Here is a 27192-nt window from a genome sequence, read left to right on the forward strand (position 1 = left end):
TATTAAATGATTATTCATTTTTACCGACTTCCAAAAAGGAGGAGGTATTGTGTTTGTTACCTCATAACTTTGGACTGAGAAAACCAATTTGGATAATTCTTTTTGCATTTCGTTCAGGTCTGGTCATTGGAACTATTAGAAAACCCATAAAACCTAGTTTTAGCCATGGAAGTCAGTTTTGTTTTTTGATAAAAATGATTATTGTTAATAGGTATTGACTAGTAATAACATCCAATTTGAACAAAAAATTTTACGATTTCCTTTTTTTTTCGTTAAAAATTCATGTAAACGTTTTTGGAGCTCAAACTCTTGTTATTTTTTTTTTTTTATCTTGAATTTTAAAACTTAATTTTTCTCAGCTATTATTATGAGAAATAAATATTATTCTTGTCGATGGTAGAAAAAATTCACAAGATTATAAATTCCTAACTTATTTTATTATTTGAATAAACCATTGAACTTCCTCCTATTGAAGATACACATTACACAAGCTTAACGCAACTTGAGAAGAATTATTCTAAAATCCACTTCCACTATTCAAGTGTCATATCAGTTATTGGGAATGAATATCCAGATTTACCAAAACTTTCAAAATGCACTTGGCAATCTTTTAAAAAAAAACATTGCATTGTCATGAGAGTTTCTATAGAATACATTACACTCGTGAGATAGTGAATTGCTTCATTCAAAACAAATATCAATAACTACCTACTGCATTCTCTTCTCTAACGTTATAAACAGATATAAAAAAAAGTTCTTCTATTTGGTCCTTAAATATTTATTTCCAAAAATCAAATCGATTTACTTTGTCTGATGCGGATGCCCTATGCTGCGATGAGATTTTTTATATGGGTCTTTATTGGCTTGTCCTTTTTCTATTTTGGTTTTGATTTTGTGTTTTTTTTTTAGAATTCCCAATTGCAAACGTTTTTGTGTGGATAAATCTTCTGTTTATTCAATCAAATTTATTGATTTTAGTACATATTTCGGTTTGGGAGAAGTGCTGAGATATTCTCAGCGGGGTTAACGAAACCAATCAAATAAACAAAAGAAAAAAAAAATAAACAGAAAAAACGATTGAAAAGTAACTTGAAACAGATTTTTTTCGAAACATTCACTAAAAAAGCTTCGTGGAATGAGTAAAATAGGTATATTATTGCCTTATATATAGCCACTAAGGGGAGAATTGGTTTCTAGAGTTATAAAAAATCATTCAATATTTGTTTCTCAACAAAATAGAAAACAATTTTTGTTTTAAGTTGGAAATCCGTGCAAATTTATTTATTCAAAGGCTTTTGATGTTTTACGGTTTATGGTAAGGTCTGCAATAAAAGAGTGCGCAAAAAAAATTTGTAAAAGGTTTTGATTTTTTGAAGGTGTTAGAGTGTTTAAGAGGTTTGAGAGTGGTAAGAACAACTGTAAACGTATTCAACTCCTCCCCTTGAGCTTTGCAAAAAAAAAAAAAAATCTTAAAAAAAGTTCCTTATTAATTTGTGGAGTCAAACGGATCTTCCAATAAATTTGGATTTCAAATAAGTCTTCAACCAGATAATTATAAAGAATCTTTTGAGTTACAGATTTGGAGGAAATTTTTCAAAATTCTTTTTTTTTTCGAAAGTCTAAAAAATAATAAATTTTTAATTTTTGTATCAGAATGTATAGATCTTTTCACAATCAACTTATATTTTTCACAGAAAACTTATTTCGAAGTCTAGATCCGAAGTTATCTGGTTCCGAATAGTTCCGAAAAAAAAAAATTTATGTGAACTGAAATACCTCTGCAACCAGACCTCAAAGAAAACTTTGGATTACAGTCATGAATAGAGTTCAAAAATACCTTTCTTTTAATACCTAAATGGATTTGGGAGGAAAATTTTGAGAAATATTTTTTTTTTCGACAAGGGGTATCTACCCCTTGCATTTTTTTCTCGATAATCGAAAAAAATAAATTTGTAATTTTTGTAAATCAATCGATAGGCCTGTTCATTTTGAACTCAAATATTAAAACCAAAACTTGTTTAAAAACACATAACTCTGCAACCAGACTTAAAAAAAATGTTTGGGTTCCAGACTCGATGGATTTGGAGGAAATTTTTAAAAATGCATTTTTTTCGAAAGTGTTATCCCTTTTTTCTGTCGAAAATCGAAAAAAAAAATTAATTTTTGTAGATGAATCGATAGGCCTGTTCATATTGAACTCATATTCTTGAACCAAAACTTGTTTGGAGATCTAGTCATAAAAAATTTGTTTTCGGAAAAATATGTAAAAAACACATCTTTGGATGTTCATAACTCTTGAACCAGACCTAAAAGAAATTTTTTTGTTTCAGTCATTGATAAAAGTGTTTGAACTATCGAATAGTTCATTCATTCAATCATTTAATCATTCGAATAAAAACTATCGAATAAAACAATCGAATAAAAGTATCGAATAAACTAACGGATAAACTATCGGATAAAAACTATCGAATAAACTATAGAATAAAAACTATCGAACAAACTATCGAATAAAAAAAAATATTCGAATGAGAAAACTATTGTTTAAGAAAACTATTTGAATGAAAAAACTATCGAATAAAAAACTATTCGAATGAAAATAGTAGGTACCTAACTAAATGAAAAACTACCGAATAATTGAATATCTTACAACTATCGATAGTTTTTATTCGTTAGTTTCCATAACTAATTGATAGAGCTAAAAGACACATTTCTAATGATATCTCACTCGATAGATTCGGAAATTTGTTTTTGAAAAGGGGCCTAATCCTTTTCCTTCGAAAATGCAAATATGGATATGCTTGAATTCATATCTTTAAAACAAAACTTTTTATTGAAAAACACATATTTGGATACCAATAACTCTGTAATTAAGCCTCGCAGAAACTTTTGGTTTTAAACCATGAATTGACCTAAAAAAGACCTTTCGTTTGATGTCAAACTGGATGGATTTTGTATTTTTTTTTATCATACTAACTGCAGTAAACCGTGTTAAATACCGTGCGTGCGTGGTACTGTCTTTGATTGACCAATTTGTGAATAGAAAAGGTTCAATAGTATTCTCCTAATAAGTATTCATGACTACAACAACTTACATAACATTTCCTAAAGCCACATTATTCCATAAAGTTATTTAATCAAATCCTCTTCCTCATGCAATGTCCATCCAAGTTGTTTGTGCAAAAATATTGATACATAAATCAAACCTTTCATTTAGATTGTGATATAATCATCTACACATTTACCCTCGCGTGCAAGTAGGTATGCAATTGTTTTGCCTTAATAACCTTAACCTTGTAGCCTTCTCTGTAGGTATATAATCCATTAATCATTTTAACATAATTAACACATTCTTATTCATGAAAGCATGTCTATGTCTAATTACATATTACATTGCCTTTTAATTAAAGCCACCATCATACACGAACATATCCTTCTTTAATAATTTCCGGTTTAGTTTTACCCTTTTTTTTTTCCTTGTGTTTAATGCCTAGATAGAATCTGCCCCATGGTCACAACTCAAATAAAAGAAAAATGGAAAATATGAACAAGAACAAAAAAAAACATTTCCTTACACCTTAACATTACTTCCGGTCACCCTTTGACAAAGGCCATATATACCCAGCACCTAGTAGCAGAAAAAAAATACGTAATATCTCCAACTACTATCCAGTAGCTAGCAAGCAACAATTTAGCACGCTCTGGTAAATACAACACAGTCATTCAATTTTGTTCGTTTCTCATACATCTCACAGCAGCGTCATGGTTGTATGATGGCCGGGTCGTCATGACCGGATGCCGCAGCCCAACCACCATTTTCTTTTTTTTTTTTTTTCTTATATTTTTTTCTCTTCTTATGAACGACATTCACCAGTTTGTTCAAGTCCGAGGTGCAATTGAATTTTTTTTCCTATTTTTTTTTTTTTTGATTTTTTTGTTCCGAAAATGAAAGAAAGAAAAATTAATTTCCAGTTTCTTTCCACATTCACACTTCTTACACTAACCCGTCCAGAAAACACTACACATGCCCTAGGATTCTATGGAGGAAGGACTATAGACGGCGCGGGTGGGCACAGCGGTAGCGTTATGGACGAACAATATACCCATACAGAGGCTCCGGAATGAAATACTCATTACGACCGTACATAACACGAAATGTTTTTTATCTTTTTTTCGAAAAAAAAAATGTTGGAATCTCTATGTTTTTTCTTTTTTGTTTGTTATTTTTTCTACTTTGCCATCTTTAATTGTATTTTCTGTGTGGGAGGACAAAGAGGACCTCCAGCGTAGAGCATCCCTTCCAACAACATTTTAACCCTGGTTAATTCTATTTTTTTTTTTTCACACTGAAGAAGGTTTTTTTTTCTTCTGAAAGCCCAAGAAACTACCTTCATAAACACATAGAAGAATATGAAAGAAGGAATTAAAAGGAATTGAATATAGACATCAGGACATGAGGTCTTGAAAATATAAACCTTACAAATAGTATTTTTTTTTTTTTTTTGCCTTTTTCAATAGAATTTTTTTTTTACTTTCCTTTTGAATTATTATATTGAAGGATTTGGTTGTGTTTGATTGTTTGAAAAATGTATTGAAATCAAGCTCTTAGAATGAAGTTTTTTGAAGAAATCATATTTATGGGAAATTATAAAGCATCTTCAAGGGAAATTTAAAGTTTGGTGTTGATACAAAATTTATTAGGAAAGATTTTTTTTTTTAACTCTGAGAATTTTACTTGTTTTTTTTTTTACTTTTGGAATTCGAAGAAAATCTTTGAAACGAATGAAATAGTCGAATAATTATTTTACTTTCGTAAAAGAGAACAACTTTTGTGTCTTTTACTTACATGATTTTATTTCCATGGATTTATAACAACTTAATTAAATTTTGTTTTTATTTTTCCTTTTTTTTCAGAACTTAAAGCGACGATCACAGGCCCAACTGATTTATATGTGAAGACTGGAAGTGATATCAATCTGGCATGTAAAATACTACAGGGACCACATGAACTGGGGAATATTCTTTGGTATAAAGGTAAGTAAAATCATTATGAACTATTTATTAGAAACCCATAAAATATCATAACAAATGCTTAAAACGTTAAAATTAAAAAATTTGAATTTTTAAAGTGCAGTTTTGACTAACATGATTTTTTTTCTGGGAAAAATTAAAATATGAGAAAACAAATTGCTTGTAAGATCAAACTTTAACTCGTGAAGGCCAGTATTTTTTTTTTCATGTTTTTCTTAATTTATAAAATGATATCTATTTTTCTGAAAATTTTAAAACTTAGATAGCTACTAACTATTCAATGCTGTTTTTGTTAATAAAAACTGCTTTAGAAATACATACATTCATAATAGAAGGAATGAGTGAATTAACGTATTACCTAATTCGTGGGTTTATCTCATGTACACAGTGCTTAAGTGAGTCACTGTAGCGTATGCGTTACTTTTTTTTTACATTGAATACAACATTATTTCTTGAATATATTTTGAACAACTCGCAGATTAGAAAAAATGTTTACTGGAAAATTTCTTAAAGATGAATTATAATCAAAGTGGGAAAATACCAATACGGAAGTCATGTGAATTTCTACAGAATTACAATTAATTTATTGTAATTTAATTTAGTTAGAAAAATATAAAAAAAATTAAATTTGTCTTCATAATAATATTTTTTGTTATAATTTAGAACAAATTTTTAAAAGGTTTTAAGTTCAAAACGAATGATGCAATTTGATTACACTCATAAAGGAGTGATTTTATATTTTTTTTCTATGTAAATTGTTGGAGCTTTTAAAAAAAAAAAAAATAAAAATAATTGGTGTACAAATTTTCCAAAGTCTTTGTAAAAATTTTGTTTTGTCATTTTCAAGAAATTATTAATGGACATCAAAAACAATGTCTTGAAAAATGTTTCTTAAGAAACTTTTTTCAAAACAAAAAAAAAAAAAATAAAAATCCTTAAAATATCCAAAAATAATTTCTTGAACTTTTACATTAAAAAAAAAAGATTTGCACATCTAATTTAGGGGCATATGTTTTTTTGTATGGTCCGTTTCAGCTGTGAGACCTCCACATACCTTTAGTTATTTCAAAAATTATAGTGTTGGGAATATTTAACCGATTTGTGTATTTTTGCGTTTTTGGTGATTTTACTATGGCCATAATGTTTCATTTGATGGCAGACCAGTTGTAGAAAGTAGATTATAATCTCAGTTGATCATTATGATATTTCCAAAATATTTTCATCCTAATGTTTAGTACTTTGTATGATGTGAAAATAAACTATAGGTACATATACAGCAGGTGGCCACATGATTATGACCGATGAAGATTTTCAAAAATTTGTCACTTATTCTTTAACAAGAACGCTAAAAACTAATTTGATTTAAATTTTTCTGTACAGTACAGTAGATATTATTACGGTTGTATAAAATATTATGCCTCTACTGTTTTTTTTTTTTTAAAGAGGCAAAGAAATAAAAATTGATGAGGATGGTTTTTTCAATATTTATTGTGTGTTCTCCTTTTGTTGCAAAAATGCCTTTATTCTTTCGTGGACTCTATTTTTACATGAATGAGTTGTTGTTCCGTGCTTGTCATGATTCAGCCACTAACCACTAAGCTTTTTCACCAGTTGGTATAAGGTTTTCTGCAGCTTTCGCTTAAGAATCCCCAAAGAGCTTTATTTGTGGAATTAATCCCCGGAAAATTACCGGAAAATTGATCCCAAAAATACGTTTTTCATCCTTAACAGCAAAAGTTTTTTTTTTCTACCAACACCAGTTTTTTTCAACCAAAAATTGCTGTATTTTTAAAAAACAAACATTTTTGAACGGTTTTTTATTTATCAGTCAATTTTAAACCCGTTTTTGTGGCAGTTGAAAAATTTAAACGGATCTAGCGGACGGAAAAATGTTCGAACTTTTCACATTTCCATAGACTGTAATACCAATCTGTTTACCAAAAATCATTTGTAAAAGATGTCTAAAAGTACCTATTGCAAACAAAACTTGCAAATCATACAATTCTCTACAAAATATGTATGAACATAATAAAATTTAAATAAATACCTACATAAATTTAAAGTTATTGTTAAAATTCAAATTTTAAAATAACTTTCTTACAACAAAAAGCAAGAGAAACTAATGAACTCTTTTTTTTTTTTTTCATTTACCAGGTAATGAAATAATCGATTTGGCAACAAACCAAAATGAAATTGACAACATCAATCGAATAAGTGTGGATAATGATTGGACGGAAGGATTGACATCAAGGTGAGTTTTACAGAATTCGATAATTTTTCTTGAGAGTTAGCTTAATATTTTTTTTATTTGAATATTTTTAGATATGTACAAAATTCGATATCCATTTTTTAATCCATCGATATCGATAAATTTTTCAAAAATATCGATTTTTTTGAAATTTTTTTTTATAATTTTTGTATCAATTTCCTATAAATTGATTGAGTCATATTTTATGCTTTATGATATTTAATTAAAACTGAAACTTTATCTGTAATTGAGCTCCCTATGAAAAATCTTCTCCACATCATCATCATATAATTATTTCATTACCTCCCACAATTGAACTCAATTATTAATTAATACGCCAAAAAAAACTTAATTACATGAAAATGCCAAGAAACTATACTAACGACTTCTCAATTTATTATTTTTTCTTATTTTAGGTTAAAAATTCGAAGAGCCATGCCCAGTGATACGGGAAATTACACATGTGTCCCGACGATAGCTAAATCGACTAGCGTTTACGTTCACGTTATAATTGGTAAGTCTAAAGAGTCTTTATACCTACACTTTTATATACATGTATCTTTGTAATATAAGACTGTAGCTATACCTCAAGACTCTTCTTTGTGTTGCATTTATATTCACACAGGAGGATATCTGTGGTCATAAAAATACCCCAAATACCCTCCCGAGTTTTCATGACGGAATTTTATTAATTCCTTTTCCTGAATTCTCAAAATATCCCCCACACATCCTTGCGGTATCCCAATATATCAATGAAAAACGACAACGATGATGACGAGGACGACCATGGCAATGTGGATAGCAAAGTAAGGGCAGAGTTGGTTGGTCATAGGGTCACAGTAAGAACTTTCCCAGGCATTAACGGAACGAAAATTTAATTTCATCGATAAATCACTATTTACCTTGCGTTTTTGGTATGATGGAAAATTAACGACCATAGGAGACCGAAGCTCGATAACCACACAGAAGAATGAAGAATAAAACCGCAGCACACTATAGTCTCTTCAAAGTGACCCAGAACATGCTCCTTTAAAGCATTCAACCAATATCCAACCCCCGCCTCCATTTCCAAAGCCATAAAACTTTCATCCAGCCCCAGCAAAAACGAACAACGAACATTTGTTTCGTCCTCCTAACGTTTAAGAGAGGTTATGATCTTGATTATTACTCCGCCGCCATTTGGATTTATGCTCTGCAGGAATCTTTGACATGTGAAGGTTAAATTGGTTCTCCTTGGCTAAGGACATCCTTAAACCATCATGCTCCCTAAAATTCGATAAAACAATTTCATCTAAGGTCGGTATCGGCGCTCTTTTATACCAAAGAACAAGTTAGTAGTTGAAAGAATAAGCAACCACCCAACTCCTTCCTTTTTGCTGTGGGAAAAATGTATGATAAGTCTATTGCACAGGATACACTCTTATATCGTCTATATATACCCACAGGTTAATGGGCGCAAATAACAATGCTATTAGTCCTTCCATTTGTTTTATAGTGGAATATGGCTGCCATAAGCTGTGCTCTGCTGTGTTATGCTGGTGCCTTCCGATTCGACTATATTGAGCGAGGGAAACATGAGTCTGAGTGATTTTTGCGTTCCGCACTCGTGAGTGAGTGTTGAAAATGCATTAGGATAAGTAATTGCTTTGGGGGTATGGGGAATGGATACCTTGTGTCTGCCTAAATTGTTCACACTCTCTGCGGGTGTAAGTAGTAGTTTGGATACGTGGGGGGGATAATGAGTTCACAAATTGGTCATTATGCTGTGTGCCTTTATTGTGTGTTAAGACCCCATATCACCCGCTTACACCCAAAATATCACACCGGTGAAACGGAACAGAGCCAGAAATGCCCTTAAAGCATTTCCCGGGTAAATGGTGGTGATTATATGCCGTATAATACTCACTCTGAAGAATGATCTTGAACTTAATGTAAAAAGGTTTTTTTTTGTGTCGACTTTTTTTTTGTATTCCAAAGGTAGGTTTCAAAAAAAGGTATATACGTACCGTTTTGCTAATCTGGGTGATAATGAAATAATTTGATAAATTTTTCTTCTCTTTTTTGTTGTTGTTTTTTTTTTGTATTTTTTGTATGCCAACAGGCCATTAAGCAAGGATATTTTTTTGAGAACGGTGTGAATGTAAACAAATCTTTATTTTGGTGTGAAAAAATAATTGTGCGTGCATTTTAAATGCCTCAATTTACGCTGAGACGTATAAAAATGGCCTTGTTATTAAAATAAAGTGTTTTTTAATGAAAACAAAACGAGTGGGGATTTTTGTTTTTTTTATGGTATGCTCTCTATGGTAACGATGGGTTTTATAAATAAAAAATTAGCAAAACAGATAAATATTGAATTATTTTAGTTTTTTCTTGGTTACATTCTAAGCTAAAACAAATTTAAAGGAGCTCCATTTTGATTTCGAATAAAATTGTTAGCAAAAATCATTTTTTTTTTTTCAATTAAAAATTTTAGGTTTTAAAAAATATATTTTAATAACAACTGTGTTCAAATAGAAGGATCAATTTTTTGTATTTGAGAGACTCTAGGCATTTACCATTATAACATTATTTAAAATTATTATTGTCTGATCTTTTTGAAATGTTAACATGAGCAAATAAATAAAAAATTTTTTGACACGATTTTTTTTACATCAAGTCTTTGATTTGTTGCATTTGACTTTCATCAATGATATGTCAAAATATGCGACCATTAGTAAACCCAATTTCTGATGGAGCTAAAAAGCTCAAATGACAAGTTACATCTAAATCTAATTAACAATTTTCTTAGCATTTTTTTTTTTTTACTACGGCGACTTAAGGCGTCACAAATGCACTATGGTCGTAAAAGAGTTACATTTTTTGCCAAAATTATTTTATACTTATAATTTTGAGAATTTAAAAAAACCTTATTTTGTATTATTATGATACAATGAGTATATATCATTAAAGTTTTTCCCTTTTGCTATTTATTGATTTTGTTGTAACACAGAAATATTCCATAATAATCATAGAAGTAGTAGTTGTAGCAGAAAAAATCCTTACACGGAGAAAAAATACCACATAAAATTAAGCGAATTTCTGCATTCTTTATTTGCTAAGATGACTTTCACCTTAAATTAAGGTGACAAGTCACATTAATTTCTTGAATGCGCAAATAAAAAAAAAAAAAGAACTGGCAGCCACTTTGGATCGCACCTACGACTTTTGGGTCACTAGGCGAGTGCCTTACCACTGTGCTATCTCACTGTTGGAATTAAGTATGATAAACTGCAACTAAAGCTAAAGTATGACAATAATTTTAAAATTTTTATTTTTGGTCGGTTTTTTTAAGATGATTAAACTAAGATGAAGTTTACAATAAATTTAAGTTTGAGTGGAATCGCCTAATATTAAGCGGATATCACCTTTTTTGACTGTGGTGAAATTTAATGTGCCCATCATGTTATTTCTTTCCGTGTACATTTGAAAAAAAAATTAATATTTTTATCAAAAAAACAAAATCGAATTTACTGTACTGATTTACATTTCTCTATAAATGCTTGCATTATTTATTTTATTCATTGGTACCTTTTCTCTATAGCTCTTTTAAGTTTTAATTATTTTATTTTTTTTATTTTCTTTAAAAAAAAATATTACGCATACACAGTAGTGACCAACTTTGGAATTTTTTTTTTATTGGTTGTTTTCCAAGACGTGTGAAAAGAAGTAATAGCGTGTATTTTAGATCAGAATAAGAAAAATGAAACGAGAGGGGGAGAGAGTACCTACTACCCCTTGTTTAGACGGCAAGAGAAATTTCATGAAAGAATACTAAAATTACACCGGTCAGCAAAAATCAAAAAAAGTCTGGAGCAAGAACTCTGTTAGGTGATTTAAATTAATTCAAAACTGTTTACAGATTAATTCTATCACTTCTAGTTTTTGAGTTACACAGGCACACATCACTATTTTCGCTTTAGAAGTCTCAAAACCCAATTTTCAATAACATAAGTTCTTTTTGATGTTTAGTCAAAAATATATATTTTTCCGTAATATTGCTTTTTGTAAGTCCAAATCAGAAAACGCAAATCGGAATTAGGTTAAAAAAAAAACATTCATTACTTCGAAAAAAAAAACAATCAAGGTTTTGAGATATCATAAATTTCTTTTTCCAATATCTTTGAGAAAAAAAAAAATTTGAAAAAAATAAATACCTTTATAACGTTTTTATATGGCGTTTTGAGAGTGCATAAGTAGTTTTGCAAAAAAAAAAAAGAATTTAACGGCGTCAAATATAACCAAAAAATGCGTTTTTGACCTGTTAATATTCAAGTATATCAAAAAAGTGAAGTGCCAGTGAAATGTTGACTTCGGATTCGGACTCTGCACACAATAATATTTTCGAAAAGTTGGGTTTGTTTTTTTCGAGAGAGTTCCACTGAATTAAAACCGTATACCATACCAATTGGAACGGTATACGTAAAAATCAACTATAAGAAAAATATCCAAAATAAAAACAAAAACCATTAAAATCCAAATCAAATTGGACTTTAAGTCTGATTCGTTACGAATACTTTTTCCTTAACAATATTTCCACAACCTAACTTTACAAAAGATATCGTACAAATCTTCTGATAAAATCCTTTAACAAGCTTTTCCTTAACTTGCACATCAGCAAGCTAAAAACATTCCATTTTTTTGTTCAAAGACCTTCTATGTTTTGAAACATTCATATATTCACCTTAAGATGCAAAAACCCTTTAAAATAAACACAAATGAAAAAGGCTTTCGAGCTTAACATTTCTATTTGTATTTTCGTTTCAATTGATGCTGAAAAACAATATACACCTTATATAGAGTAATGAGGTTGATTTGAAACTAGTTTCTTGTGTATTTCTATGCACCTGACGTGTGAATATTTTCAAAATATAAACAAAAGTTTTTTAGAAATGTAAATATAAAAAATATACCAAGAGAGGAAAAGAGAGGGCAGTATAGGTCATTGTGTCGATTTGAGAAAAGGATCTGTATAAATTCTCCTTTGGTTGTTTTTGGACAACAGGATTTATCTACATGCGTTTTGCTAGAGGAAAATATTTTTCAAATCCCATGATTGTGAATGTTTTATAAATATTTTCAGAATTATATATTTTAAACGAATAAAATATTAAAAAAAAAGGAAGAAAAATATGAAAACTTAGAAAACTATGTAGTACAGGTAAAATAGGCATATTTAAAAAAAAATTGTTACACTCATGAACCAAGGATAACAAAGTTTGGTGGAAGTGTGTTTGTGGAATATCATCGTATGACACATGTTTTTAAGGTATTTTTTGATTCTGAATCTAATGACATAAAAATAAAGTCAATACAATTGCTCTAAGAAAAGTTATTGCTGATTAAAACCAAGAGTGCTTAATTTTTGACTTCAAAAGGTAAATATTATCGAAACCTATGTGAAAAACAAGATACATTGATGAAATTTGGGATTAAGTTTTTAAATAAAGCAGGTATAGCATAAAATTTGTAAAAATATTTTTGGTGAAAGGGTGTTTTTTTGATGGGTTGAGTTATGCGTGAGAAAGGTATCGTAACAGCTGCCATACATTTTATTAGTTTTTTTTTAACTTGGTGAAAAGTTTTTCTTTCTTTTAAGAATCTAAAAGCTCTAAGAAATTATCTTGAATGAAAGGGCGTTTTTTTTTTAAGAAATGATGAAATTCAGAACTAAAACCACAAAAACTGGGACAAAAATGTTGCACCAACGAAAATCGGTACATATGGTCATTAATAACAGAAACCAAGAATCTAAGCAGTCTATATGAATATTTTAGACGAAAGGGTGTTTTTTTTTTTTTGGGAAATAAGGAAAAGCCGCGATAAGTCCTAAAAAATCAGTGGTATAAAAGTTACCCTTACGAAATTTATTAAAAATGTTGTTTTTCCCATGAGAATTGTGAATAAAAGTAGTTTATACATTTTTTTATGTGAAAGGGTGTTTTTTTTTAGGTGTAGAAAAAAAATATGCGTATATTAGAAAAAGTGTGTACCTAATACTAGAGTAATACTAGCGAAATTCAGCAATTATGTTACTTTTGAGATAAGAAACAAGAATCTAAAGTGTCTATAAGAATATCATGATTAAAAGGGTGTTTTTTTTTTTGAGTGAAAACAAAATTTGTTTTGTCACTCAAATGAAATTTGGTTAAAACGTTGAATTTGGGATAGAAAGCAAGAATAAAGAGTTTTTATAAAAAAAGGGTGAAGGGGTGTTTTTTAGAAGAGACATTAAAATCTGTAACTGGTTCCAAAAAGCCAATGATTCGTGTAAAACGTCTAATAAATTAAGTATAAATGCTCAATTTGTCATCGCAAACACAAATAAAATGAATCACTGGCTTTTTGGGACCAATAACAGCTTTCTCAATGGCAGATTACTATCATTTTCCATAACTGCAATGCAAGCCAATGGAGGTCCTTCTTGGATCTCATGTACTTCGTCGCTTTTTTTTCAATTTGCAATCCATCGTTAGTTGCAATCTTTTAGCCCCATGAACAATGCATGCATGTTTTTTTTTTGTACCCTACTACGACTAGGTTTATGCGTTTTTGTATGTATGAACATTCATATGTTCCATCGTAACTTTTAAACTACTTATCCTAATTTATCAAATAAGGTATCGTTACAAAGGTCTTTGTATTACGGTTGGCATTAGCTATGTAAGGTCACATTTAATTGAAATGGTTCCGTGTGGAGGCTAAAATTTGAAAAATATGTAAAAAGTTTTCTTGAGTGTACAGCGGGTCTGGAAATGTCAGTCAAAAATTTGATCAACTAATCAGTAAAATAATTATATTTTTTATATCACTTTGCGGTCATAAGTCCTTTTAACATTATACTGATATCCATTTGACGTGTATTCCAAAAAAAAAAGAACCTACTTTGCCGACAATACTGTATGTTATTTATGATATGACATTGCATCGTTTCCAATTGTGTTCGCTGTTATAAGCATTCAAAACCAAGGTTGAACTAAAAAAGCAGAGCAAGGACCTCAAGGACATTTTGTGTTCAAGTGCACACTGCACGCTTTTCTCTCCTCATGTCTTTGTTTCCTTTTAATTAAAAATGAATGAAAAAAAAAATTGAAATTCTTTCAAAATGACCTAACCATGGTCCAAACCAACCAACGATCCAACTCCATCAACTACAACAACAACAACAACAGCAACAATCAGTACACATCTCGTTTCTATTCTTATATTGCTTTCGTCCTTCATGGTTTGAGGATTTTTTACTCATTTTTTTTTTTTTTATTATTTGAATTATTTACTCTATGACTGTGTTGTGCTGTATCAATGTTTACCCAACTTACTCATAGGAAAGCAGTTACACTGCTTTACTCCCCAAGTAAATAGTTTTTTCTATGAGTAACTTAAAATAAAAAAAAATACACAAACATTAAAGGGTTGTTGCATGCACGTGAAAGCGAACGAGAAGTAGATCCTGGAATAGCCCCAGGGATGAGAAAATAATTACTTTTTTGCTGGTTCGTTTCTCTCGTTCACACATAAATTAGGAAATACCTAGCGTGCAAGTACCCAAAGCATACACAGAGTTCGAAAAAGGACAAGGATGAAGATTGTAGGGAGCAAGTGAAGAGGTTTATCGAGAAAATGTGTTCCAAGATCGTTTTTCTTGTCCTTTTACGTGGATATGTGCCTCAAAACTTGGTACATTTGAAGGCGAATCCATTCTTCTGTTCTGAAGTGAAAGGAAAACACAAATTGAAGAAGAGCAAAATAAAAAAAAAAATGAACACTAAACGTGTCGCATTGAGTCTATCAAGGATTCCCAAAAGCAAAAGATAAAGTGTGTTCGCTTTTGTTCAAGTTGAGAGTATATCCTTCGTATACAATATCCTTCCACAACATAGTTGCTGATTTTCGATTGCTTCAGGCATTTCTATAAATTCAACATGTATAACATGAAACAGTTTGTTTTTTTATATGTTTTTTTTTTTTTTTTTTTTTATTTTTTTGGTTAAATGTTAAAAGCTTGAAAACAGTCTTTTTGTGTTGTGCGATCTGGTTCTTGTGTTTGCTTGCTTGCTTTTGCCCAAAGGATAACTTCAACAAAATGGAACACACAAAAAATATATGCGTTTTATGTTTGTAGTAAGGTTATTTTTGTTGTGTGCCTTGAAAATGAGGGAATGGTGTTAAGGACGATCAAAAGATTTGATAGTTTATAATATGTACATGGTAAAGACTTTCCAAACAAGAACAAGTTCAGGTAAAAAATATAAGTAAAAGAGAGTAGTTGTTAACATGTAGAAATATATATTATACTATTGGCCTTGTTTGTAGAGTGTTCTTGACTGAAGAATTGATTGTCTTTTAGGTAAATGATACAATTTTCCTCGAGGGTTTTGAAGTTTGTTTCTTTATGAACATGATTAATTTTATTATCATTGTGTGGAAGAAAAATCATTTGTAATTTCGACCTTTATAATTTCAAAATCAAAATTCTGTCTTCAAAATTCTGCTTTTTTAACAAAAATTCTGTCTTTCAAAATTCTGCTTTTTAAAATTTTGACAGAATATTTTTGAACAAAAAAATCAGCTTATTCTGTTTTTTTTTTTTTTCTTCAATCAATATAATTAATATTATATTATTACTTTCCTAAAACTGTTTGTTTTTTAGCTGTCTAAAATATTTTTTATAATGCATAGAATGAATTTCTTTTAGGGAGCGGGTCAAAATTCTGACTTCAAAATTCTTGTTTTCAAAATTCTATTTTTTTTTTTTTTTAAGAAAATTCTGTTTTTCAAAATTTTGCTTTTTTATATTTAAAATTTGTTACATTCAAAATTCTGCTAATTTTGTTTGTTTTTTGTTTACTAAGGGCCAATTTTTCAATAGTCAGATAAACTTCAGATAGAGCTTATTCCTAGGAGTAAAAGTTTTTTTTATACTGACATTTATTCTTCTGATAGTCTAACTGACGATTGAAAAATCAGGGCTAAACAAAAATACACCTCATTGATGTAATTTAAGTCAAATATACCGTTTATATACCGTTGAAAACTAATTAAAAACGATGTTGTGTGATAAAAAATATTCCTTTTCTTATTCAATTTTTTGAATATTAATTTTGATTAATAAAAAATTTTGAATTATTATTTTTCGAAGATATTTAGGTATCATTAAAGATGTTTTCTCAATATTTTGAAATTTATTGATTTATCAAAAAAAAATAATACTACAAAAACTGGCATAGTACCTACTCGTAAGTAAGTTATCTCAACTAAGCAGCAAATTTTGCAAGATTTTGACACTGGCAGAATTTTGACCCCAACCCTTTTTTATAATTCACATACATATATAAACTGTTGAAAACTAATTAGAAATAATGTTGTGTGATACAAAATTTAAACAAGAAATAAATTTGTATTTATTTTTCGAAAATATTTAACATTAAAAACCTTTTCTTAATATGTGTTTAATATATTGATTTATCAAACAAACAATGAACAAAAAAATTGATAAAGTGAGTAAAAAATAATTTTACATAGTTCTGCAAAAAATTCAAAATTTATTTAACTATTCAATTGTTTGCAGAATTTTGTAAAGTAGAATTTTGAAAAAAGAATTTTGACCCCGGCAGAATTTTGACCCCAACCCGAATTCATATTTTTGTAGTTCTTTGGAGAATTACAGCAACTTGTTATTTTTTGTTATTAATTTTTTTATTTTCCTATAAAATTTTTTATATGAAACTGATTTTGTCCCTTGGTTTTTTACGTCAAATGCAAAAAAAAAACTGAAAAGCAAAAAATAAAAAAAAAATGAATAAAGTTCGCTGCTCAGCTCTTTTGTTTAGAAGTTGGCAATTCGTATTTTCCTTATTTTCTAATTTGAATTATAGATTTTAAATACTGTACTGTAAAAAATAATTTCTTACATAATTTATTGACCATTAAAATGTTATGTCATTATGTTTAAGCTGTCAAAACTTGTCTCAAAACTTAAGATATCTATGTTTTTTCGTTTTACCTTAAAATAAAACACATTTCACTCTAATTCTTTAAATTGCATTTCTTCAAACACAACGGAAAACTAAGTTGAATGCTTTTTAAAAGAGCGTTAGTGTACTTGCACTTCATTTCCTTCCAAATATCAATGCCATGGCTGTCCGAAAAAAAAAAAAAATTAAGACACACAACACCATCGTCACGACACATCTACATACTTTCTGGCAACTAACTTCTCTTTTTAGAAAGTATATTCAAAAGAAACAAATTTATTTTGTCAGTTCATTCGCACTACTTTGCTCTGAACTGTTAAGCTTTTAATTTTGTTTTGAGTTCAAGCAGTTGAAAGCATGAACCGGATATCGCAGATGGCATACTGGTAGCTCTTGCCTTATATCTTGCCCTGTGTACTGAGCTCTTGGTCTTAGTTTTAGTTTTTCGTAAATAAGTAAAAAAGCAAAAAATGAAAATGAATTTATCTGGTTAATTAAGACCATAAAGTAACATTCCTTTAAGAGTTTTCATATTTTTCAACAGAACGCGTTTTTTTTTAGGAAATATAGTGTATGACTGGAGAACATCCTCTTAGTTTTCTTTTTGGAAGCCTTTATTATTTACAGTTGAATGGTGTTGAGTTTTTTTTTTTCTTTTCTTAATAGTTCCGGAAGTAATTCTGATAAATTTTCAATGACTGTATTTTTTTGGATTTTTTTTAACCAATTTCAAAGATCTTGAACTCATTTATTATATCTGCCTAAAAAACTTGTGATTTTATTACCAAACACTTTAATTATATTAAGGAAGATGATATTAAATCACAAAATTAAACCTTAAACAAAATTCTCACCTTTCGAAACAAATAAATCAGTTGACTGTGTAATATTAACATAAAGCGTAACTTTATCCCTCAGATTATATTATTTTACTTAAAACCAAATTATAAATCTTGTTTGTGTATATAAACCAACAGCAACAGCAGCAGCGGAAGCAACTAGAAATTATGGTTTTATTTACATTTTATTTGGCTTTTCAAAATAAATATTCATTATGAGAAACAGAATATTCCTTTTTTGAATAAGGTTTGGTGTTAAGTTGTGGTTGTTTTTTTTTATAGTTATTTTTCTATTAAAGCTCTGTTGGTGTTGTTAAGTGTTTTTTTTTTATATTTCTTTGTTAAATATTATGAATAGTGGTTATTTGAACTTAAAATGTAAAGTGATTTAGTTTTGAAAGAAAAATATAATAATGATGTTTTTTGTAATTTTATGCATTTTCTTGTCTTTGAAACGAAGATAAGTGAATGCGGGCATCCAAAACACTTTTATCTATAGTTTTAACAAGTAAGGGCAGTACTTTCAAGCGTACTTTAAACTTAATTTTTTTTTTTTTCTTCATAAGTTTTAAGTTAGGCCTTGTAACTACAATTTTCAAAAAAATATCTAAAAATTCTTTTTTTATACAAGAAATTAAATGACATATTATACTTAATTTTGAAGGCTTTGTTGTTAATTTAAAAACGATTTTTAATCATTTTTTACATTGCTTCTTATAAAATTATTGAAAAAAAAGATTAAACTAAATTAAATTTTTTTATGAACGTTTTACAAAACTTTTACGTTCCAAACAATTTTCACCATAAAAGCAAGTAAGTGCAACCCAAAGAAATACAAACAAAAAAAATGCTTCAAAGAACAAAGAAAAATGTTAAAAGTGTTAAAAAAATGTCATTCAGTGGAATTGATTGATTTAGCTACTATATTTGCAAACACTGTAACTTATTTGTGGGAACTTCTTTTTTTGTCCTTATCACACATGAATTAAAAAAAAAAAATATTTTAACACCTGAATATAGTTTGTAAAAAGGAAAAACAAATTCTTAAATGTGTTTTAACTTAAAAAAGTAACCAACTTGATTTCTTTTATTAAAATGCATTAGCAGCAAAAATGTCAAAATTGTTAGAATCATTTTGATAATTTATTTTTATAATTTACTTTTTTTTTTGAAAAAAAGTTTAAAACAAAAAAAAAAATGGTATGTCATATTTTAGCAAACATTAATTTACATTAAAAACAAAATTTCAAGAAAACAGTGTTTTCGTAAAATTGATTGTTTAAGGGGTTATATCTAGTTGTAAGTGCGAAAAAACATTCTTTTTTGTGAATTTTTTGTGAAGAGACATTTAATTATATAAACATAAAGGATACATATTCATATAGTAAATTTAATGTATTAAAATAATTCGCTGTGTATTTAAAAAAATATTGGGTTCCGCTATTTTTGTAGTAAATCTCCTAGACGACCTCCCATATATTGACCTATACTGATTTTTATTCAACATTTCAAACAATTAATTATATACAAACTCAGATATAGCATGGCATTGCCGTCGGTGCAGGGTCAAAAGTCCACGGGCCAAAAGTCCATAATGGACTATTGGCTCACTTGTGTGGGTCATAGCTCCATAAATCAATTATGGACTTACAACCCACCCAAGTGGGTCAAAAGTTCATACAAAATTCCTGTGGACTTTTGGCCAATCGATTAAAAATTTATAACCAATTAGGAAAGCAAAAATTCATTATGGGGCTGAGTTCTCATATTCTAATTTTTTTCGCAATATCTCTCCAAAACATTTATAAAAAAAAGTAATCAAATATCTTTTAAATTCGAGTGAATTTTAGAAAATGAATTTAATAAGAATTCAAATCTGGAACAATCGTCAATTTTCGAAAGTTTCTTCATTAAATGTTCAATTGGTGTCATGAAATTAGTATAAGTGAAATAAGACCAACTTTCAAAATTGGTTTTACTTCAATTTTCAACATTTATAAATACACAATTATTCAAAAGCTTTTCAAAACATTTGAATAAACATTGAAAACATGTAAATGTAAAAATCCCGTTTTGGCAATTGTATGATAATACCGCACACCAAAGATGTTTTTGTTATAACTAGGTAAACGCGAAGCGGGAAAAAATTTGCTCACATGAGAATCTATTTAAATTGCACAAGCCAAACGCGAAGCGGAAAAAAATTTTGCCCACGGGAGAATCAATTTTGAGGTGTGAAAATAAAAATTCGCGCGAATTTTTATTTTCACACCTCAAAATTGATTCTCCCGTGGGCAAAATTTTTTTCCGCTTCGCGTTTGGCTTGTGCAATTTAAATAGATTCCCATGCGAGCAAATTTTTTTCCGCATCGCCTTCCGCCAATTAATTGGGATTTATTTGTTTTTAATCTCCATATTGTGATAATTAATTAGGCCGCTTTGTTTGCGAGATAGTTTCCCAAATAAGTGGCGATTATCACTATGAGGCTCCAAACTAATCGTCTTTTGAACAAAATTTTGTTCTTCTTTGCTTTGTGCGAATTTTCGAAAATTACCTCAAAAAGCTTTACAACCAAACTCGAGTCAGTTAAGAAAAAAAAACATAAAATTTTCAAAAAAAAAAAAATCATAAAAAAAAACTAAAAAATCAATTTACAAATATTGTTGAAACAAAATTAACGTTTGAACATTCTTTACAAATTAATATTCCTTAAGCACCTTCCACATCTTTTTCGACATTATGGAGTTCTGGCTCACTTTTTTGTGGGTTTCTGACACCCTTGGGTGGGTTGTAAATCCATAATTGATTTGTGGACTTATAACCCACCCAAGTGAGTCAGTAGTCCATTATGGACTTTTGGCCCGTGGACTTATGACCCTGCACCTTGCCGTCTGCCAGGATTGACAAATAGTTGTATAATATTTCGCATTAAAAAACAAATTGCAAAAAAAGGTTCAATATTATAGTTGAAATAGCTTAAGTATGCTCGAATACCCAAAATTGTAAGAAATTTGAAGAGTAAATATTAAAAAAAAAATATTTAGTGTAGGTACACTTTTGCATTGAATTTTTACAAATTTTTTTATTTGCAATAAAAATTTTATTTTCAATGCAAATATTTTCCAGTTGCAATACAAATTGTTTTTATGCAAATTTTGTTCAGTTGCAATAAATATTTTTTTTTTTGCAACAAATGTTTTGACGTGATAACGTCTTATAAATCGATGAACCATGGCAGCCACCACAAAAAAGTGACACCATTTTCTAACGTTACACTCTTGCACTTTCGCAGTGCGGCAAAAAATTTAAATTAAAAATTAAAAATAAACTATTAGAGATACAAAAATCTTCTATAGCTTACTTGAAAGATAATAAACTAAAGCTTAATCTAAATGAAATATTTTAAAAAATTCGGTCATTTAATAGGGTGAACAGGGGTAAAACCGAAAGATGAAATTTGGGCTAAAATCTAAACGCGTGGCCGTAGAGAGTTGATTCTTTTTGCCATAGATAGAGGAGACTGATTTAAGGATAACTGAATTTAAGAAAAAATTTCAAAAAATTTTGGAACTCCGCTATAACGTTTTGTTTGAACATTGATCAGGTGTTGTGGGTATGACAAAATGATACGGATTTTTTTCCAACACTCTGCGTTATATGAATTTTTGAAAAATACCTCCTTTTTTAGGAGTAGTTTTTGGTAGTTTTTGATTTGAAGCTTTTTTTGGAGCGTTCAAAAAATCTAGGATATGTAGGGCTGATCAATGCGCAAAAAATTGGAATCGTTAAAAGAGTTTTGACCGAATACGGAGAAGAATAAGTTTTAAAAAACAGGTTTTTTTTGCCGTTTTTAACCGATTTTCATCGTTTTTTATTTTTATAGATTGTAAAAAAAAAATGGATTTAATAGCGTGAGAAGATAAATTTACATGTTTTTTTTGCTTTTTTTAATGAAATTTGATCGAGTTCAAAAAATTCTAGCTCTCTTTGTAGATGTCAAGTAGACATGATCTATATATATATATTTTGAGCTGAAGCAATAAGCTTTCAGGTGGTATAAAATTTATTATAGGTTGTTATATCAAAAAAATGAGTTTTTGGGTGAAGTGATTTTTTCACTTTTTTCATAAGAAATGATTGTTTTCAATAAATTTTTTTCATACTTTTTGCTCATTGTAAAAATTTAAAAATGGTTTTATTATTTAGAAGAAATATTTGGCTTTTTAATTGTGTAATTTTTTTTGTGAGCTTTTAAAATAAAAAAAATAATATAATGAGAAAAGAAAAAAGGTATTTTTTTTAGCTTTTTCTTGTAAATTGTGATTGTTTGAAATAAATAAACGCTTCAAATGGCTCATTTTAAAAGCCTACAACCTTTTTTCTTACGACGTTATCACGTAAAATCATCGTCCGTAAACCGGCTTTACAGAAAACCTCTTTTTTTTATTTCAAATGCTTTTTTTTTTTGTATTGATATTTTCACACCTCGCTTCTAACTCAGTTTTGTATCAGCTCTTGGAGAAAAACATATTTAAACTTAATATCAGTCACTGTTCGTAATTTTTAGTTAACAATAGCTGTGTTTTATTTTCGTCGTGATACAGATCAGATCATTGTATTTATTTGTGAAACAATCTTAAGTCTTTAAGATTAATGAAATTATCTGTGGGCTATTATTTCATTCTGAGCAAAATTGATAAATTTTAATTCTCGGCTATAAATCCATTTAAAACATTACACACATAAAAAAACCTTTCTTGCTGTCTCTCATCGATTTAAGCATCTTTTCAATACCGCCTTCAATCCAGCTATTGCCAATCCATATTCTTCACAAAATCTGTCATCAATCTTACCATATCCAATCAATATCTGGCAAAAAAAATAACGAACCAAATACAAATTTGCTCACATCACTACATTTATCTTGGATCCAGAGTAAATCCTCATAGGTAGAGGAATAACCATTTTCCTATACTCTAAATATCCACTTCCATAATATTTAAGCGAGCAAGTGAGAAAAAAAAAATGCAAGCACGAAGAGCTCTGACTTCAAGCCTAATTGACAGCCCTATTATCCTGTCATGAGATGTGAGGATTATTTTTTGCAGAAGTGACATGTCAGTTTTATTTTTTTGCCGTCAAAAGAAATCCCTTTCCTTTTTCTATATCCGTTTTGTTGTCATATCCAACCAACGATTTTCTATATAGGCGGAAACGGAACACCACCATCACACATTTATCTTTCTTTAACTACATCCTTGCCTCACACAAACACAAAAATAGAGACATTCACACATTTTAATTACCTTCATGGAATTATCCTCTCAACTGGTCTCAATTTCCCAGACAAAAATTTTCTCAAAAAGAAAAAAAAAAAAAAATCATTTTGTTCTATATTTTGTTGGACTTAAAGTTTGTTGTTGTTGTTTGTTGATGATTTTGTTTTTAACCTCAATTTTGTTTTTTTTTTTCTTTTTGTGTGTATTTTTCAGGTGAGCATCCAGCTGCAATGCAGCACAATGCCGCAACATCTGTGGTAGTAGTAAACTCAAGGACCAGACACAGTTGGCTGTGTGGGATATTGCCCGTGCTATTGCTGTGTTATCTGCGAGTTTTTCTCAAGTCTGTTTCCGGTGTAAGTAATTTGTTGAGGACAAGCAATGATAATAAGAGCTGAAGAAGCGCTACTTCAAGTTGTTGTTCTTGTAGTTGTTGCGGTCGTGATGGTGATGGTGCAACTGGGAATTAAATTTTTCATTTTACCTCTTTTATTTTATTTTTTACTTTTTCGTTCTCATCTTTTTGTATTACCTACTTACTCATTGACTTTACCTAAATTGGTATTTATTTTTTTTTTGTTTTTAATTTTTATTTTGACATTGACTTGTTGAGATTATGTTCTTTTAGTTATCCTTTTCAACTTAATTTAAAATTTAGAAAAAAAAATAAGTAAAATTGATGATTATAAAAAAATTTATTATATTAAAAAAAAAAAAAATTATATAAAATAACACATAAGGAACATTCATATTATATAAGTTTGTTTATATAAAATAGATTTATAAAAATAAAAATATATATATTTGACACACATACCAACACATAAAAATTTGAAAATTAAGAATTGTACTTAATAATACTTGTAAGGTAAAACAAATATTCAATAATTAAATATTGAATGTGTAAATATTAGTAATTTTTTTTTTTTAAGAAATCATTTTTTGTTATATTGAAATTCATAGAATTTTTTTTTTGTTTTTGTTAAAAGAGACCCAATAAAGCTTGGTTGTGAATATTTTAAATAATTTTCAGCTGCCATTACAAATTTTACGCAATAAAATCTTTTTATAAAGTTAGATAAAACACGTCCTTTCAAGGAAAATTAATTTTCTGTCATGTATGTATTTCGACTGAAAAATTTAAGTTTATTTAATCGAGTTAATTTTTTTAAGTTTCAATAAAATTTTGATTTCATGTTAAAATTTTGTAGGTATTTAAATGCACAGCGAATCTCCATAAAATTTTTCAAATTAAACCTCAGACAGTTTTTTCTTTTTTTTTCTCTAGAATGCATCGTATAATGGAACCAGCGAAAAAGCAAGATACTTCTAACAATACCTCATTTTTTTCAAATTATGATAAATATCCTTTAAGTTATAGGGGAACATAGAAATGCTGAAATACATAAAAACGAAGTGGCCAAAAATTTCCAGGGGACAATAAATGACCAAAATCTTGAAAATGTCCCAAATGTCAAAAAAGACCCAATTGAGAAAAATGTGCTATACGACAAAAAAATGTCTTAAGTGACAATAAAATATCATAAGAAACAAAAAACAATGTCAAATAGCATAAAAAATGTTCCTTGAAGCCCAAAGGCTTCAAATTTCCAAGATTTGTCACTTGTCTCAAGGTAAAACAAACTTCTTAGTGACACAAAATGTAACTTGATACGGGAGACGAACACAATCCCGAAATTTTGAATCCCGAAAACCCAAAATTCCGAAAATCCCAAATTCGGGATTTTGGGTTTTCGGAATTCTGGGTTTTCGGGACTTTAGGTTTGCGGGACTTCGGTTTTCGAGATTTTGAACCCAATCCGTAGCTGTGTAATAGGCGCTTTGGCCAGGGATAAGAAAGTTACACTCAACCAGATCAAAATTGGTAAAATACTTCTTGCATATCTTCTGTGGTAGTAAACCTAAGCATTTGGCGACATTTTGTATGGTCACAGAAAAAATTTGATCATTTCTAGCATTAAACTTTAAACAACTTCTGGTTCCATATTGAAAAATGCTGTGCAAATCAAAGTCAATTTTTTTTTATTTCATCTGCATTCCAAAGTTATTAAATAAGTTTTTTGAAGGTAGTGATTTCAGCATAATTTTCTGCTCTGCGGAGTTTCTGCTCAAGAACTATCTCCTTCTCCTTCCCTCCCATTTCTCGGTAAATGTCATTCAGCTTATTTGATATGTTGGTACTGACTGCTTCAAATAATGTTTATTTATTGATGTAGTCATAATTATGTTTCTAGGAAAAAATTTAACGAAAGATTACTTTTCTTTTTTCAAAATTTAGAATATTTCAAATTATATTATTAAACCGGGTTATTTTTGAAAACTCTAAAAGCTATAAGAAAAATAAAATCTTGATCCAACACATTTGGTTTCAAAATGTTCTTATTTTTTTTAACTTTAATTCCATTAATTGTAAGAATATACAAAGAAAAAAATTCAGTTTATTAAAAAAAAATAAAGAAAAAAATGTATAGATAAAAATTTATAATTAGCAATACAATATTTCATAAAAATAAAAATTATAAATTTATAGTTCTACATTAATGTGAGAATTATAATGTAAGACGAAATAGTAAAAAATCAAGTCACAAAACAAACCGAATCAAGTACACACCCAACAACAACAAAAACAAAACATAAAAAAAAACCATTTACAGTTAAACATAAAAATAAATAAATTAAATATCATATAGCGACAATTATTAGAAAATAAATCAATATTAAAAAAAAATTCATCACAACAATATTCATAGAAAAAAAAAGTAATAAAATAAAAAATTAACAAAACATTATATCAACAACAATTCAACACAAATTTTTGTTAAAAAAAAAAAAAAAAAATAACACAAACATAAGCAAACAAAAATTGTGTTCAACGAAAATTAATTTTTAGAGTGCATAGTAAAATTCAAGATTTAATTAAAAATTGTAAATATATAATATTAAAACATAAATTTTGTATGTACTCCACAAAATATTAAAAACAATTATATATAAAAATCACTTGTAATACGAATAATGTAAAATCTTCTTGTTTTTTTTTTAAGAAAGATAATTTGACATAATAGTTTTTTTTTTTTTTGTTATATCTGTAGACAATTTTAGAACAAACAAAAATAAATAAGAAAAAATTTAAGTTTTAAGGATAATAAAAACAATTATAAATTAATACACATCTACAACTGTAAGTTAAGTGATATTTATAAGAAAAGTAAAAAAAAAAAAAAATAGAAAAGAAAAGACAGACTTACTGAAATAATTGTAAAAGAAAAACAAAAATAATTGTAAATACATTTTATTAAAATTATTTAAGAAAATAAAAGAAATAAGTTTAAAAAAAAATTAATGAGTTTTGTATTTTTTAGAACATGTTTGAAATGAGATTTCAATAGGAGAGAGAAAGAATTAAACGAATAAAGTTGGTATTTTGAATCATTTTTTTTTTTTTTATTTAATTTATTTATTTACAAAAACAGTTTTACTGTGTATGGTTAAATAGTTACTGCAATATCAAACTAAATATATTTTTCTGATCCATATTCATATTCGAGCTATAGCGTCTCCAACCTTGCCAATCGGATAGTTGATATATATTTAAACCAGCGTTGTAAAAATATCAATTTAAAAAAAAATGCATTTGAATGAAAAAAAAAAAAATATTTATTGCAAATGAAAAATTTGCATTAAAAAAATTGTATTGCAATTGAAAAAAAAAATTGCATTGGAAATAAAATTTTTATTGCAAATAAAAATATTTTGCATTGAA

General features: G+C 28.5%; 1 protein-coding gene across 1 annotated transcript in view; it reads left to right on the forward strand.

The window, feature by feature from the left end:
• Nucleotides 1–23974, forward strand: part of LOC129907186 (zwei Ig domain protein zig-8) — a 306807-nt gene extending 282833 nt beyond the window's left edge. Inside the window, exons 5-8 of the mRNA XM_055983283.1 lie at nt 4912–5031; nt 7183–7279; nt 7693–7790; nt 23622–23974. Of these exons, the coding sequence (XP_055839258.1) occupies nt 4912–5031; nt 7183–7279; nt 7693–7790; nt 23622–23806 (500 nt within the window). The 3' untranslated portion in view covers nt 23807–23974. The remainder of the gene's footprint in view (nt 1–4911; nt 5032–7182; nt 7280–7692; nt 7791–23621) is intronic.
• The last annotated feature ends 3218 nt before the right edge of the window (nt 23975–27192 follow it).

Source organism: Episyrphus balteatus, chromosome 1 (genome assembly GCF_945859705.1).
Source record: "Episyrphus balteatus chromosome 1, idEpiBalt1.1, whole genome shotgun sequence".
NCBI lineage: Eukaryota > Metazoa > Arthropoda > Insecta > Diptera > Syrphidae > Episyrphus > Episyrphus balteatus.